Here is a 15511-nt window from a genome sequence, read left to right on the forward strand (position 1 = left end):
CTTCAGTTTTTCAGACCAGAAAAATCAAAGATAAGCTAAATTTTCTTGCAGCTTTTCATCATTTCCAGAAAATAACAAGCCTGGCAGGATTACTGGTCTCTATATATATCAATAAGTAATAGTAGAATCAACCAATGTTTAGTAAGAACACATTAAAAATGGGAAAAAACTCCAAGCGTTAAAATTTCACCCAGAAAATAAAGCGGTCAAAAGTGAAGTAAAAAGGATATGAAAAAAATATAGATATTTCCTTAAATACTTCAGCTTAGCATCAAATGCAGCTTCTAACCTGCCCTTGGTGACAGTGCAGAAGATAGTGTTAATGTAGAAAGAGCAGGTGTTAAGTGCAAATGCATGTGCCATGCATCGGCTACAAGGAAGATCAATAAGGAGCTAGAGCATTAAATTTCACATACTGTAGCTGTCATGCCCATTACACAGTATTTGAACATCTTTGCAGGCCATTACAAAATTGTTGATTCTTGGCATTTTTTACAGAAGCAAATGATTTTCCAGAGTTTTATTAGCACAATAAGCACTATGAAAGTCTAAAAGCACTTACAAACTTGGTGAAATCTGAAGACCTTTACAGCCCTCCAAGACATCATATGTACGTATTTGCAGAATGCATAACTGAATTCTTCACTGCAGAATGAAAAGACAGGAAGATGGTTTAAAGCCTTACAGATAAAAGGAAATGTATTCCAGGAACACTTTTCTTTTCTGTTAGTCACGTTTCACCAGGCACACAGATGATGGCTTTTAAAGAAGGTATTTACAAGATAATGCTTGAGAGTATGTGCCACAATTAACAAAATCACTGCCAAAAAATGCACCAAAGGAAGGGCTATGCCAGTTCCCTGGGCTCCTGCTGGAGAAGCAGCACCAGACTTCTTGCCTCCTGTTTCTTGCCTCTGCTCTTCCATCTTTGTGCTTTGCCCTTTTCTAGGACATGATCAACTCAAATTTTCCTTCCAACATTTCTCACTAAAGGAGGCCTTGAGCAGAAGCTTTGTGGAATTCTTCCTCCTCTCCCCAAAACAATTTAAAGGTAACCATCGCTGATGTGTAATGTTACAATGAATTCACTCTCAACATCTTTCCAAAACAGCACAACTGAGAAGTCAGTTTTGGAGACACACAGGAGAACAATACTAATACAGTTGCATCACTTAACAATGTATTTTAAGGGATATAAAAATTAGAGATCACATTATGCACATAAATTTAACATAAAATTTGTATGAGTGTATTCAGTGAGGTGCAGTGCAATTTGTAACATTTTCCACAACTGGACCAGAGAATTCTTGAGGCCCCCTTCCTGGTATTTTATGATTCTAAGAGTAATAAAATCTGTGTAATAAATACACAGACACTGGTTTGTATATATTACATACTAATTTCCTAACTTTGCATGCACTACACCATCAGTGAAATGATGGACACACTCACTTAGAAAACCCAAATACTACAGTTGTTGACTCAACTTTATAATAAGACAACTATTAATGAAGTACTGTTGGATTGAATTCTGGCATATAAATTAAAGAAAGATATTGCTGTATGGTTTGCTGAAAAAGGGAGTTTTTTTCAACAGAAGTTATTTAAAGTAACACCTCATAGTGAACAATTCAGACTTGGTTAATTTTGAAGCTTGAAGACTTTGCTTTGTTCACAGTCTCCAAAATAAGCCACATTGGGAATACAAAGCTAACACCTAAATGTTAAGTTGGCAGGCAACAATTAGCAAAATTCAGGGTCTGAAATGTTGGACAAGTTCAGACCAGAAACAGGGAGCACAATTGAAAAGAAAGGATAATTAGGCATTGGAGGAGACACCCCTGTGAAACCTGAATTCTCCCTCATGGGAATTTTTTCTTGTATCAAGTTTTTCTAAACAAGTGGTTCCCAAACTGTTTAGACCATCAGACTTCAAAGAATCATTCATATTTCTTTAAGAAGTTCTGCACATACAGCCTAACCAAATAAACAGGAGGCAGCAGAGCCACACTGACTAAAAGGTAGACGTATCTCATTCCTCAGTTTGGTTTTGATTTATCACTTTGCCAGTCACCAGTGGTCAGTGAACCAAGAGACTTTGGTGTTAAAGATTCTCTTCTGCCTCAGAATCCAAACAAACAGGAGTTAGTTGGGATCTTTATTTCACACTACTGAGAACATTTAGAGTACCATCACAAGGGAAAGAACCCCAGCTAAAAGAAAGGCTACTCATATTTTATTCTTAAGCCATTTTTGCACAATGCAAATAATGATAGGGTATACTAAGAGGTAAAATACAAGAGAACACCGATGTGCTGTGAAAGAAGTAAATCTGTTAAGCCATTTTCTTTGTGCCAAATCCAGGCAAATTTCATAATGCAAATCAACATTCTGCTTAAGAATACATTTGTTCAACAAACTTAAGAACTCCAACAGTTTCAAATAATGCTGTTTTAATAAAGCTATTCTGACTTATGAAAATGCTAATACTTAATTTTCAGTTTTCATTTCTATTATTTGCATATACAGACCTTATTTCTCGTTAACTTTTCCCCTCACTTGCAATGTTCAGGAATAATTTTTCAGAGCAGCACTACTCAACTTAAAATGGAAATGCACAAAAATTATTTTTTAAGACCTCCTTGTACATTTGCTCATGGGAAACTCTTGCCTGTCCATTCTTCCCACACAATTACATTCCCAACTGGTTTGAGATTCTGAATAGTCCTGCTGCTACCTCTGCCTGTATCTTGAGAATGTGAAGTAATACAGTAATACCAAATCTTTTCAAAATCATCTCTTTCCTTCTCCATGCTATTCTCAAATACAGGCTGGATTTCTGAAGGTGAAAAAGAGAGGCTGGCACACAGAGGACCCTTCCAGATTTCATCCATTTCAACTCTCCTTTGCCCTACTTGCTCCCTTCTGCCAACCAAATATCCTAGACTTACACTACTGCATGTTTCTTCTGCCAAATTTAATAAATAAACAATTCCTACCAAGAGAACTAACTCATTCTAGAATGGCTTGGATTGGTTGTCTAAACAAAGGAAGAAGAGGGGCAGCCATACTGATCCACAACACAGTAAAGCTGTAGCAGGCTGACAGGAAAATGCAGACATGTTTAATGAACTGTGTGATGATCAAAACTGAGCCCTTGAAATGGACAGTAAAGAAAAAGCACCAAATAACTTCTGATTGTATTTTTAAGTAAATATCTGTATATGATATTGTAATGTAATGATAAGAACATTATCAAAAAAGCCCACAGTAAATCAGTACAAGTGAAGGAACAGCGAGAAAGCATAAAAATCTTTCATGTCAAGAGATACAAGCACACAAAAAATAATCCTAATGTGGAAGTACAACTTGACAAAGAGAAAGATTGTTCTGAATGATTATAATTTTAAAGGCACAAAAGAAAGTCTCCGTCCAACTGAAAATACTGCAGATACCTTAAAATCTAAACTCTCTTGTTTCCTTAGAGGATATGTCAAAGACAACAATAAATAAATTTCACTTCCTTCAGAATGCCTACAAGGACTGGAGTCAACCAGTTTATAATTTGATACAGTGGTTTTGTATGTTGGAGTACTCTCAACCTGAAACTCAAAAATCTAGGCCACCCTTTCTGACATGTAGCCGCGTGTCTGTGTTAAAACCATCTGAGTGACAGCAGCTCCATTGCATTAATAAGGGAGGCTGAGGGCAAGGAATTGACATTAAAAGAAAGCTGCCAGACCCACCTTTGTTCTTATTTGCTGGCTTAACATGCTGTATTACTTCCCCTTCTACAATGGAACTGCTTCAGCAGTAACTAGAATTCAAGAAGGGCTGAATGAAAAAAAATGAACAATGTAGGATTTTAAAAAAATATTCAAAGGGAGGATTTTAAAATTAAATAACAGACAACTGCAAGAGCTTATGACCCACATTTGGCACTACACATGCTGCAACTCCCCATTAAACTAGTGACAAAGGCTTGACAGTCTCCATGCAGAGCTGAACTTCCATGTGAAATATGCCTCAAACCACTGCTAGTTGAGCTAATTCCTTATATAAGAATTGCACTGAATTTTTACTTAGGAGTTTATCTGTGACAAGACTACAGTTACTTAATAATTTTGGGAACCTTTAACTTTATCAGGCCCTCCATTTGGAAAGAACCATGATGAGGCTCCCTACCCACAGCATTTATTCAGGAACCTTTTCTTTTTATTTCCATCACAAGTATTTTAAGCAAAACCATTTTAAGCTAGGAGAGTTAAAAAAAAAAAACAACAACAACAAAAAAAAACCAAGTACTGTTTAACTCAGAATTCCTACCTTTCATGCCAAGCAGATAACCTCTGAGCATCACAGAAGCAGAGAGATCACCTTTAACAGGCATACAAGAACTGTTCCTCTAGAACAAAGTACAGTGATCTGCACTGAACCTCATGAAGCACTAGAACAGGCTCTTGAAGCCTGCCATTGGTAACAGATACTGTACTCTCATTTCTGTAGCTTCTCATTCCATTTCTCTTTTTTTGTTCTTTAAGTTGACAAGTTAAGTGTTCTGTGCTTACAAGTTTTCAATAGCCTATTACAAAAAGACTCGAGTCTGTTTGCGTTAAACACCACGGGGATTAAAAAGGAGTTAATATATATCTATTCAGAACTATTGTGCAGAAAATAGCTGTGTTGTACAGGGCTTAGGCTGTGACCCGCTTAACTTTATTCATAGAATGCACAATCCATCACGTACAAAAACACAGAGGAAAATGTGAGGTGTTGGTAAGTACCGCTGTTAGCGAGAATCTCTGCTAATTATTACACCAAATAAGCACAGTCAACAGGCCAGAGCTGTGAGAGGGCATGTCTCAGGGCATTAAATGGCTGCCTGGGACGGAGATGAATACATTACACCGTGCCCTTTGCCAATAAACCAATTTCCCGGGCGCCCGGCAGCGCGGAGCGGGCACGGCCGGGGCTGCAGCGACACCTGGCGGCGGCCCGGCCCGGCCCGGGACAGCGGCGCTCTCCGCGCCGGGAGAGCCCTCAGCGGGGCAGGGCAGGGAGAGCCCTCTCCTTGGTACCTCCGACACACGCGCCCTTAAATAGCTGGACACGCTTTACACGGTTTTATTACAGCCCGCTCGTACAATCCAGTGTATCGTAAAGCCTATACTATGCACTGGAAGCTTGGGGCAGTTTTTGTCCAAATTGATTTCAGAAAAATATTTTATATTTGGGAGCACAGCCCAAAGCTGGCCCAGCCCTGGTCCACGCCCGGGAAATCCCAACACAGCAGGGTCAGGGGGACACACACTCTTCTTGCTTTATATCTCCAACACACGCGCCCTTAAATAGCTGGTAACGCTTTACACGGTTTTATTACAGCCCACTCGTATAATCCAGTGTATCTTAAAGCCTGTACTATGCACTGGAAGATTGGGACAGTTTCTGTCCAAATTGATTTAAGGAAAATATTTTCTATTTGCATGCACAGCCCAAAGCTGGCCCTGGTCCGTGCCAGGGAAATCCCGACAGCAGAGTCAGGGGGACACGTGCCCTTCTTGCTGCATACCTCCAAAACATGGGCCCTGAGCTGGTAACACTTTACACACAGTTTTATTACAGCCCACTCGTACAATCCAGTGTATCTTCAAGCCTATACTATGCACTGGAAGATTGGGACAGTTTTTGTCCAAATTGATTTCAGGAAATTATTTCATCAACGAATTTTTTTTTTATACTCCCCTCTTTTTTAAATGGACTCTTATCACTACTATTTTTATCTGGAGGGCTTTCACAGCTTAGTAAAGTGTACTAGAGCCTGCAAACTTGCACATTCTTCCTTTCTTTGCTTGCACATTGACACTTTGTATGCTCCTGTCATCATATTGATGATTTATGATTATTTATTTATTTAACTCCACCACAATGGAGTTACAGCCACCCCCCATCTCTGTTACCCTGATTCTATTCTGCTGATCAGTGTTGCAGCTCAATGTTGAAGTTTATGCAAACAAATTAAACTTTGCAGCACAACCATGCTCATGAAAAGCCATGAAAAGGTTAAAATACATTTAATGATGAATATAAATTAATGTGTTAATGCCAGCACAACTTTCTGCCAAGTAAAAAGATTCCTTTACATACTTAGATCAAGTTAAAGGCACAGATTGCAAAAAAGGATGCTAGTACACTCCCTGCCATTAGTCTCTACATTTTTATTCCACACCATTTTTACAGGAAAAGGCAAGAAGAAGTCTATGTTCTCTAGCCATTTAGCACATGGACAGCATTTATTTATGGACACTCTTTATATACTGATGAATAAGTTAAAAATGCTACATCTGAACCCCACATCTATCATCATGAAATGAATAGCAATATATTAATACTTTATAGTACTAATTTCAGCAGAAAATCACCCCCCAAGCTGCTTCCTATTACTGGCATTAAATTGCCATGACTCAATCTCATGACTCCCAATTTCATGTGCTTCATTAAACTAAGCAAAAATAATGTACTTTAGCATATGTAGAATTGCATACTACAAAACAAGGAGAAAAAAAATCAAAACTCCACATAAGGCAGACTTACTCTTACAGGAGGACACCAAATGTCTGTTCTGATTAAAATGTTACTTGTATCACAAGGTGCTTAGAGGTTGCTTTAAAAATAATTTTTCCTCATTCTGAAGCTGCAAGAAGTGTGAGGGGCGAGAATGAAGAGGAGTAACAGCTTTTAAAACACTGCTCATGACAACATTATTCAGGCTGCAACAGACTGACAGTTGCAGAGTTTGTCTAATTTAATTTCCCCGCCACAAAATCCGTGAAATGGAAATATAAAAACTTTGCTAAAGTTTTGTATGCTCTCAAGTCCTGACCATTATATGGTCTAGACCTTAGGGGTTATATGATTAACACAATCTTATTCAGTTATGTATCTGCATCAGAAAACTCTCAAATTATGTGTGATGAAATAAGTTTCTGAAGCTAGAATTCTCGTTTTGATAGTTAGATTAGGACAATATGACCACATGGACTAAACCTTCTACTGTATTAGGCATACAGTTATGATGTGAGGTGCATAAATACTGCTAAAAAGCCCTTAGAAATCCAAACTTGGTACTAAAAACCCTAAGAAATCCAAATGGTAGCAATGAGTGGTCAGCACACTGTAACTCTAAGTTTGGAAACCTTTACTGTAAGTACACTTAAATATTTGAATCTGGACCCTACTTTAGGACCTGAACTGCTGCCACAAGAATCAACATTGTCCCTTCTTTAAATACAAAGTTAAAAAAGAAAGATAAATTTCTTTCTCATGGCTTCTCAAATTGCTCTTCCAGATACAAAGAAAGTGCTTGTACTTTCTGGAGCACTTTCACTGCTCTGACACCTTGGAAAGCTCAAATGAGCAGAAGGGAGGGAAGATGTGCTGATACAAAGCAATGAAAAAATGGTGAGGAAATGTAGAGACCACAACACAAAGAAGGCAGCATTAACAGCAAATACCAAGTGTAATCCCCTCTTTACCAAAGCAATGAACAAAAAAGTCCAAAGTCTGATGGTCACTGAAGTATTATTGTTCAAGTTTTTAAGAGACTGTTGTTTTATTGTTTTTACAAAAATACATCCTTTTTTCTAACACAGAGGCTGCATTAGAAAGAAAAAGGATTTAAACTAGAGTAACTCCTGATCAGCATGTTAGAAGTTTTAATTCAAAAAGATTCCAAACTAGTAGTTGCCTTGAAAAACACATGTAGATCATCTGCTCCAAAACAGGTATTGTTTCTTAAGGATCCAAAGATGTGCTGTCCTCTGAAAGCCAGGGTCATGGTCCTGTACTAGATTCCAGATTCAATCTGAAATTTAAATGCTGCATAATTTCCAATTCTTGATATTCAAGAAACAAACAGGGAATATGGTTCAAGTTTTAGACAGTGAAATGAGCCCAGCTGGGTTTATCTTCAGTGCAGTCCCCACTCAAAACATCTCAGCTCACATCCACTGGCATCAAGGCATCAACATTCTAGCTCTGTAGCCCACATCAATTTTACAGCCACAGAGGAATGCTTCTCAGAACAGCCATCACCTGCAAAAGTTTTTCCCCCAAAGAAAAGCTCCTCCAAGAAGAGAACACATCATATTAAATTGCTGTCACATTCCTTTTGCAAAGCATATCGTTCACATATTTGCAGGAATATAATATTTTTTCCCCCTCTTGCATTATACCAACCCTTTCCTCCACAGGATTAAGATTCTTTCCTTAAAAGCCATAAAAATGTTTTTGCCCTTATAGCTGAAGAAATGTTTGACTGACCAAAGCTCAACTGGTCATATGCCTTAGATATTCCTGTTATTCACAGTTATTCATATTCTCAAATGATGCAGATTACTCATGGACATTGACTGGATACCCACACCAAAGCCACTGCTAAGAAAATAATTACCAAGCATCTTTTCGAAAAGATTCCCTTATGCACTTCCAAGAAATTATCTTTGCTGTAAAATATTGAAACAAAACAAAAACCAACTTTACTGATTATTTAAAGCAACAAATTCTAGAATTGTGTTCTAGGTTCTCTTTTGCTGTGACAAGAAAATGAATATATGAAAAAGTGGCTGGATAGAACTCAATTTTAGTTCATTTTCAATATTAATTTGTTTTAATTACATGACATGACAGATCATTAAATGCAAGCTGGCTCATCATAGTAATACAAGCTTCATACAGTATTTTTGAAAAATTCAATTTACTGTCACCATTGTCTTACTTCTTTCCTACAAGTGAAAGGTTTTTGAACTGCATTTAGAAGGATAAAAACATCTAACAAAATTCATATGTTCTTTAGTATAAAAATTGTTATCCTATGCTTCTGATAAAGTAATTTCCTTTTAAAATTATGTGTGAATCAAGCATTACCTATTTTAACAAGTCCAGTGCAAAGAATATCAATGTTCTACAATCATAATTTGCAGGTTCCCTCGAAAAACAAAACAAGGGCACATAAACAAATATCCTGCACTTCAAGAACTCCAGAATCAATAAAATGGATTTACTCCTGTGAAACTGCTGAGCAGTGGAGAGGGCAGGAGGACTCCTTGCTTTCATCAACTCTTTCAGGCACAGCCACAGTACAACATTCTTTAGGACACAGCTCTCCAGACAGCTCCTGTGTTGGAAAATTCAATGCAAAACTGAGGGATGGCAAAGTAGAGTGAATCTGGGCTTTTGGTAACAGGTTAAAATCTACTTTGGTTAAAATTAACCATTTATATTATTCAATTATCAATTCTTATTTCTGAACTCAGTAATTGCTTTTGCATTATGGTAGGTATGGAGTGACACTGGCACCTGGAGATTACACCAATAAAATCTCGAAAATTGTCCTGTATGACAGTAGATCACATATCTGTCTTAGAGAGAAACACTGCTAGTTATTAATAAAAAGTTGTCCTATAGAAAGGTGTACTATATCACACTAGGGTTTACCCACTTACTGCAGAGACAGTCTCTTTTCCACTGTCAAAATGCTTTTGCTATATGTAAATATTTAATGTTATTACCATCATTCACTCAGTGCTCACATTGTCTGTTCAAGCATCTATTACTGTCTGCTAGATACACTTGAGGATAACACTTATTCATGTCTGCTGCTCAGTCAATGCAGGCCCCACTTCTCAAAGATTCTTCAAAGTTCCATGATTTATTAAACACTGCAAAGGCCTGTATCATTTGCAGGATTTTACTTGAGCAAGTGTAAGCAGCGAATGCATCCAAAATGCTGCAGCAGTTTATACTACACCAGGACTGAACTTTTATCCAGGGTACTGTAAGCAACTGAAATCACAGGAAGAAATTCTACATTTCCTGAACTCTCAGGTAAGAACTATAGATCTTAACAGAGGGATACTGAGTGCATTGTAGCTCATTTAATTCTCTGAAAGGAAATAAACATAGTGGTCAGTTTCATGCCTAGTTGTAGTTGCATGCAGCCTAATTTTTTTTTTTTTTTGTATTTATGTAAATTCATAGCCCTGCATATAAGCTCTCTCTCTCTCTCTCTCTCTCTATATATATATATATATACACATATGTAATACAGGATTTTATCACCAATATTAACCCTTTATATACCTTCCAGTAAAATATTATAGAAATCAGCTAAGTCACAAAAGTCCTGTTAAGATAGACAAGAAGAATCATCAGAGTCCTCAAGGACAGTCTCTCTAGCAGTTGTTTTGTTTCAAAGCTCAGTTTTAGTTTAGATAAAACATTTTTTAATTTGATTTTTATTTATTTATTTTGTTAGGAAACAGTAAGCAGCACAAACAGACCATCCTAAAAAGTGTAAGACTGCACAATAATTCCTTCTATCCCAGGGCACCCTGACACTTTGTATGACAAGATCTAACTGTTCATCAGTGAGGCTAAAAGGAAATGAAAACCTTGAATTCAAAAGATCTGCCTTTCAGTTAACATCCTTAATGCAAATTAGGGTTAAATGTGAATAAAATTAATATTTAATCACTTAAAAAACTTCTATTCCTTTCTTCTCTTTCAACACTAAAATTTAATTATAAAATAATGTAAAACAAGTGTAAATTTAAAAGAATCATTTTGAAGATTTGCATTAATAGTTCAAGACCTGTTGACACGGATGAAAAGAAGGGGAATCCCAACACCATGTTGCTTTAAAGCACAGTGTGATTCTATTCCTTGCCAAGAGACAGCAGGAGCCCAGCACAGGGGAGTGCTGTGGTAGGGCAGGAGGGAGAGACTGGGATGGAGAAGCATTGCAGGAGCAGCACAGCAAGGCTGACCTCTGCCAAAGAGTGAAGTGCAGCTACAGGAGTGGGGAGTGCTGGGGAGAAGGAAAGGAAACCCAGGGTTTGAACTGCTACAGCAGGGCCTCAGCAGATTGCTTCACATATCACCATGGACTAAAAGGTTCCTATCGCACAGGGGCACAAGCCAACATTTAGTTATGATGCAGCATGACACACAGAAAACAATCCAAAACTGGGGGGAAAAGCTTCTGACATCAGCACAACACCTCTTCAAAGGATTGCAGCTCTTATGCAATCTAACCTGCAGCCCTTCTAAACTGCATTCACAAGGTGAATCCTATGGGCCTTATGGTTTCTCATAGTGGTTACTGTCTGTACATACAGTTAAAAGATATAACAGCTCACACTTTGATAATCTGTGTCTCCATGAAAGATAATTTGGCTGCAATGAACCAAGGAAACTCATTCCACTACTCTTCTCTATGCAAACTTTGAACTAAACTCAGGTTAGATGTTGTTTCCACAAAAAGTAATGAAATGAAAAATCCCTGATGTGTTTCACATTCCTTTCTTGAACATAACTGAGGCATTTTGTCCCTTGCAAACAACACTGAAAGATGAGAGTGTGATTCATAGCAAGCACCAGTCACACAGGGTATGTATTTGAATGCTGAAAACCCAAATCCAAGAACTTCTACTTTGCTTTTGTTGCTTCACCCTAAAACTTCCCCAGGTACTTGCTAAACTTCTTTTGACTAGAACTCTCTTAAAGTTTTAACCTATCTCAAAAAAATTTCAGCTTCTATGAGAAAGTGCATGTTTCATAAAATTGGTTATGTAAGTCAGTGAATTCTAATATTAACACCATTCAACAAAAATACAGCAGATGATTTTTAAAGCATACCACTAACAGACAGCACTGCTCAATCTCATGAACATAAGGCAGCTTAGCCTTCTAAAGGGAAACCTCAAACCCAGTTGTGTTTTATGGTTAACTGTTCCAAATACAGACGAGTTCTCCCTGGAACAAGCACAGGTGGTCATTTCATTTCTGTCCCACTCACATCAAAGATATGAGAGAGAGATGTTTTTTGCAGACAGCACCAAAATAAGAGGAAATTGATTATTTGCAAAGCATTTTTCTCAGTACAAAGAAGCTACCACTCTGATAAAATTATAAAGGCATATTAAGCTTGAGCATCACATTGCAGATACTTTGTTAACTAGCTATTTAACTTCTGCTAGTTGAACTTAAAATGGTCTTATTTCCCCCTAAATAATGTTTTCTCACTCCTTTCTGCAATCATTTCCTTTACATGGACTTTGTTGACTGTACTCTACCACACAACATTTTAAAACCTGAATCCCAATCAGGGCTACCCTCATTAAAAATGTGACCTTTCACCTCCAATGGAGCACTGATAACATAAATTACATTTTGTTGTAGCCCAAAGGTGATAGAGATGAGAGCAGGATAAACAAGGTATAATACAAAAGCCAGTTGGGTCAGCCTTTCATTACAGCCCTTTCAAAAGCTATTAATCTCCCTTGTAGTCAGTAGGCTGAAAATAACTACTTATTCTAACCTACACTGTACTCAAAAGTAGCCATAGGGACAGGTCATGCAAGATGCAAATAATTCTTGGTCCTCATAAAGCCACTTCACTTGGTATTAGGAGAACATCCTGGTATGCTACTTTGAATCTCACTAATCAGAGGAAATTCGACAATATCAATCTGGCCAAAATATACCATAAAAACAGATATTAATTAATAATGTTGAATTTAAAGCAGCTATAAAATAGTTATTTCAATTTTAAAATGTGAATACAAAATGCTATTCATCAAGTTCAGCTTAATTTGTATTTCAAGTCAGAGTCCTTAAAAATAACAGGAAAAAAAAAAGTAGGCATTACTATATTTCAAAGAACATGGCACAAGCCAAGTACAAGCCAGTCCTTAAGAAATACCATGACAGATTTTAGTAGTAGGCAACAATGACTTTGTCTACCTGGATCCTTCTTTTGGTACTTCATGGCCAATTACAGTAAAAGTTGCTCAACAGGATACACACATAAGAAAATTCCTGTCACAGAGCAGATGCAAATTTAATTACTTTAAGTTAAACCTTCCATCTTGTCTAGAGGTCCTTCAAAAATGCAACTGTAAACAAGCACTACATTGCAATCAGGTGTCAAGGGCTTATTTGATCTCTTACAAAATATGTCACAAATCACTGGCAGAAAGTGGGTCGAGAGGGAGAACAAAGGAAAAAACTGTCAATGGACTAGGTAGCTCATGTGAGTGTGCCTATTAGTGCACTGGATCTTTCTGCTCCTGTCTAATGCTGTCCATATAAAACCTTCTTAGTTTGACAGTGTTCTGTTATCCTGCATTTGATGTAATTTTTCTGTAGTAAGCAAAAAAAGAAAAAAAAAAAAAGCTGTGAAAAGAACTGATAGAGTAACCAGAGAAAACATTGAAGATATCAAAATTATTTATTCTGCTAAGATATCAATTTTGTGCTATTCTTCATGTGTGATATGTTACAGAACTTCCAGAAAGCTCTGCATTTTTGAGAAAATAATCACATAAAAGCTGGAAGTAAATTTGTTTACATTGCAATAGGATTACAGATGGCCCCAAATAAGTAGCACATAAGACATTCTTTTAAGGAAGAAAGTCACAGCTTTGTACAACTGGCCAGAAGAAAACCATGTGTATGCGATGCACACATTTTACCTTCTCTGAAACACCAAGTATTTTTGGGGAACTAGAGTTAAAATTCCAGACAGCTCTCCGCAGTCCTCTGGTGGTCCTGAAATGCTGGCAGGTCACTGCTCATGAATCCCTGCTCCACAGCGTAGCTCAGAATGGAGAGTGTTTAAATGGCAAAGTCTTGGTAACATTAAGGAATTTATGGATACACAGCTATGAGGACATCAGTCTTATGGCAGGAAGACATGGTAGATATTTTATTTAGTAGAAGAACCTCTCAAATTAACTTAAATGCACAGTGTGTTTTCTGTACACACTCAGTTTAAAACATTTACCACAGAGTTAAAACTATAATTACAGAAATCATTAAAATTCACAAGTGAAAATGCCAGCATCTCTCAGATTTGCTCTGAGATCTGTGGAGTTTAACAGTAGGTGACCTGTGTCACTTCAGCAGCAAACACTCACTGGTCTGCACAGCACAGCTTGTCTGCTCTAAAGAACATTTTGGGGTGTGGGGGCAACTATCCCAAAATACTTTGGGCTGCAACAGCCGTGGGATGTCCCTTGTAAGACCACTCACTCAGAGCCACTAAGCAAGGTCAGTTTAGCTTTAGGACACATAAGCCTTGTCTAACTTTTATACTCTTACAAGTTGATCTAACACATTATTACCTTTACTTATCAAATTTGTCTCAACACAGCAAGGAAAATAACAGAATTGAAATACTGCTGTCAGAAACTCAAAATTTGTATTCTCTGACTCAAACAGTGTAACTTCTACATAATATTTACTGGAGATTTTGATTAAGTGCTTATTCATTCAGAAAAAAAACCAATCCAAAACAAAAACCCCTCAATCAGGCTGTTCCATTTTACAGTGCTTTTTCATGAAGCCAAAGTATATCCTTATTACCTGTATGACAACAACTTTTTCAAAAATAGTATCTTGAAGAGTCAGTTTAGAAAAGCCATACTAAGTCTGACAAATCAGGCCAAGGAGTTCCTCTTTCATACAATCAAAATTACTTAAAACAGAGATGGGGGGAATATTTTCCTCTTAGGCTTACAAAATCAAACCTTTCTACATTGATCTAACCCAAAATAGTAGATAAAGAACAAAATCAGCAAGGAAGCTGCCTGCACTGGACAAGGCCTGACTTTGCTTACTATACAGGCTGCTATTTTTGCTATTTAATCAGAGCTGCAGGTCATATTTATCAGCTTGGTAAATTCAGTTAATTCTGTTTAATACATGTGTCTCATGTACACTTCCTTGCTACTGAGCAAAGAAACCAAACTATTACTTTCCCAACCCAGTTCTCCTTATTAGCAGAATACCCCCCATCAAGAATGAACTTGAACAGCTGACACTCTCACTTATTTTAACAAGAAAAATTTCCTCTAGGTTCAAATCCCATTCCCCCTCAAAAAAGAGCTTTAAGTCTAAACTATTTTATTTATATATTAGATAACAGACTAGTTGCAATCACTTTGCCTAGAATTGACTTTTTTTAAATCCCCCAGATGACTCTAACACTGCATTTACATACAAAAATGCACTAGATCTATTTATCTCATTCCAATAAAATTTAAATAGTGCAACACATTATTCATCTATCCATATTATAAACTGTTGTGTACATTAAGTGGATAATATTATTAACACTAATGTTTCTGTAGGCTATTCATTAAATAAATGGTAGACACAGTAATTCCATCTATTACACACGGAGCTCAATAACAGCTGTAAATGAGAAAATTGCAATAGACATACTGCGTAATAATCAGAACTAAAACGACAACTGTAACAATATATCCATTGTGTAATGTTCTGATTATAGAAACACAGACTAATCTGTAATTTTTCATCACTGATAAACATTGGTAACCAGCCAGTATTGAAATTATATTTTATCCAGTTACTAAAACACTAAATCTACTTGATTTATTAATTTAACCCGATACAAGTATTTTGTTTACTATGATACAGAAATATGTGC

General features: G+C 37.0%; 1 protein-coding gene across 15 annotated transcripts in view; it reads right to left on the reverse strand.

Moving 5' to 3' along the window:
- The window catches only part of FTO (FTO alpha-ketoglutarate dependent dioxygenase), a 223090-nt gene that overhangs the window by 190009 nt on the left and 17570 nt on the right, over nucleotides 1-15511 (reverse strand). For 4 of the 15 annotated variants that reach the window (XM_064387224.1, XM_064387226.1, XM_064387228.1 and 1 more), the window contains exon 2: nucleotides 563-645. The exons of 10 other annotated variants lie outside the window; for them this stretch is intronic. Coding sequence is in view for 1 of the 5 variants with exons in the window: in XM_064387219.1 (XP_064243289.1) it covers nucleotides 3747-3773 (27 nt within the window). In the remaining 4 variants the exon portion in view is untranslated. Of the gene's footprint in view, nucleotides 1-562; nucleotides 646-3746; nucleotides 3789-15511 lie in introns of those variants that run through there. One more of the 15 variants, XM_064387219.1, reaches the window with a different exon arrangement.

This window comes from Passer domesticus, chromosome 12 (genome assembly GCF_036417665.1).
Source record: "Passer domesticus isolate bPasDom1 chromosome 12, bPasDom1.hap1, whole genome shotgun sequence".
Lineage (NCBI taxonomy): Eukaryota > Metazoa > Chordata > Aves > Passeriformes > Passeridae > Passer > Passer domesticus.